Source organism: Apis dorsata, unplaced genomic scaffold (genome assembly GCF_000469605.1).
Source record: "Apis dorsata unplaced genomic scaffold, Apis dorsata 1.3 scaffold_28, whole genome shotgun sequence".
Lineage (NCBI taxonomy): Eukaryota > Metazoa > Arthropoda > Insecta > Hymenoptera > Apidae > Apis > Apis dorsata.
Window position 1 is genome coordinate 161,449 of NW_006263330.1, and position 1,856 is coordinate 163,304.

Below are 1,856 nucleotides of genomic sequence, written 5' to 3' on the forward strand. Positions count from 1 at the left end.
TTCCGCCAGATTTCCGGTGGACGTAGCTAAATTTTAAAAAGCGAAAGAAAAGAATCGCCGACGCGAGAACGTCATTACCCTCGGCCCCGATGTTGATTAAATAACGGGAGTGTAACGAGGCGGCGCGTCGACTGCCTCCAACTGCCTCGTGGGAAAAGAAAAAAAAGGAATAGAAAAAAAATAAACGAATAAAAAATATATATATACACAGACACGTCCACGGTGCGTCCATTTTTCGGCTAGCCGTTCGAATAAGTTATAAACGGAAGGGATATAAACGGTTTATCGGGGATAGAATTTTCGATCCGTGGTTCCCGAAGGGGTGAAAAAATGAAAAAAAAAGCGTCTTTTCCGACTTTGCTCGCGCGTATTACGATGAAAATAAATTGAACAAGCGGAGGAGGCAGGCCAAGGGGCAACGGGCGGATGAAAGAGGCGAAGGGAACGAGCAGAAGATTTTTGGGGCTGTAAATAGGTGTGGGAAGGAGAGGAGAAAAAGAGCAGGCAGCGGAGGAAAATAAAGTTCTTTCGAAGACGAACAATATTTATTTTCCCTGCTGGAAACTCGTGATAGCTTCGCTGTCTGTTTAAAAAGGAAGGGAAATTTTGTTTAGAATAGAACCGAACAGAGAGAGAGAGAGGTAAGGATAAAACAAAGGGAGGGGAAAGAAAAGGAGGAGAAGTCACCTGAGGAATCGGCGAATACGACGAAAAAGAAGAAGAAAAGGGATACGTCTGTGACCGTTGCACTGTCCCAGCTACGTTGAATCCTTGCCACTCGTAGACGCGCAAACATTTTTCACCGAGAGAGGGGAGAGCTTGATTTCCCCTCCTCCGCCAGCCAACCTGTAGAGCGTGTACAAAGCGTATCCTGGAAATATTAGCGGACGAAAGGGCTACGAAACGAGAGAGAGGTGAAAATGTGGAGATTTCGGTTGGAGAAGGAGCGAGATATAAATTCGACCGATCGGTGGAGAGGAAAATAGGAGGTGGAATAAAATCTGGCGGAGGAAATAATTTTCATCGTTCGTTTGATACCGCGGCGCGGTTGACAAAAGCGGGGGGTGATAATAAGCGGTGGAGAGAGAGGGGGGACGTTAGCAAAAACGTTTCTCGTTTCTCCCCCGTTTGCTTGGGGACGGATTCCGGCGCAAAGTAGCCGAGGAATATTGCGAGTTAAAAGGGCGGGCGAGCCGCGGACCCCGTCCGTTTACAATCGTAACGTTTCTAAAGGGGCAGCCAAGACTGAAATCCTTTACGAAGCAATTTCACGCGCCGGCTCGTTTTAATATTCGAACCTTCCGCAAGTACGTCAACTTTTGCTCGACGACTCGTCCTCCCCTTCGACGAGACTACACTCGAGGTAAACGACGAGGATCGATCGTCGCCCCCTCCTTGTCGCGACAAGATCGGTACACACAGGTAGCTGTTGTTGTTATCGGCTCGTTTTCTAATAATTCGGAGAGAGAGAGAGAGAGGGAGGAAGGGAAAGAAAAAAGGTGGGAAAGGAGGAGGGGAGTTTCGTAAAATTTTAACGATCTCTCCACTTCCCTCCTCCCAACCCATTTCAGTCATACTGAAATCGTGCCATTTAACCGTGTGCGGTGACGTTTCTCGTTTCAGGAAAACCATTTCCGGTCCGTAACTGCACGCTCGCGAACCAGACTTACACCAGCGTCGAGGTGAAATGCGTGGCTGGCTACGATGGAGGGCTTCCGCAAAAATTCATCCTGGAGGTGTACCACGGCGACGTGGATTTCCTGTCTAACAGCCAACCCCTCTATAACGTTTCGAACGCCGACGAGCCGAGTTTCTCCCTCGCGGGATTGGAGGCGTCCGTCGAGGCGGGGGTGCAC

General features: G+C 49.0%; 1 protein-coding gene across 1 annotated transcript in view; it reads left to right on the forward strand.

Moving 5' to 3' along the window:
• LOC102673310 (protein sidekick-like) overlaps nt 1-1,856 on the forward strand; it is a 64,800-nt gene that overhangs the window by 48,242 nt on the left and 14,702 nt on the right. The window contains exon 9 of the mRNA XM_031510835.1: nt 1,624-1,856. Coding sequence (XP_031366695.1) covers nt 1,624-1,856 — 233 coding nt within the window. The remainder of the gene's footprint in view (nt 1-1,623) is intronic.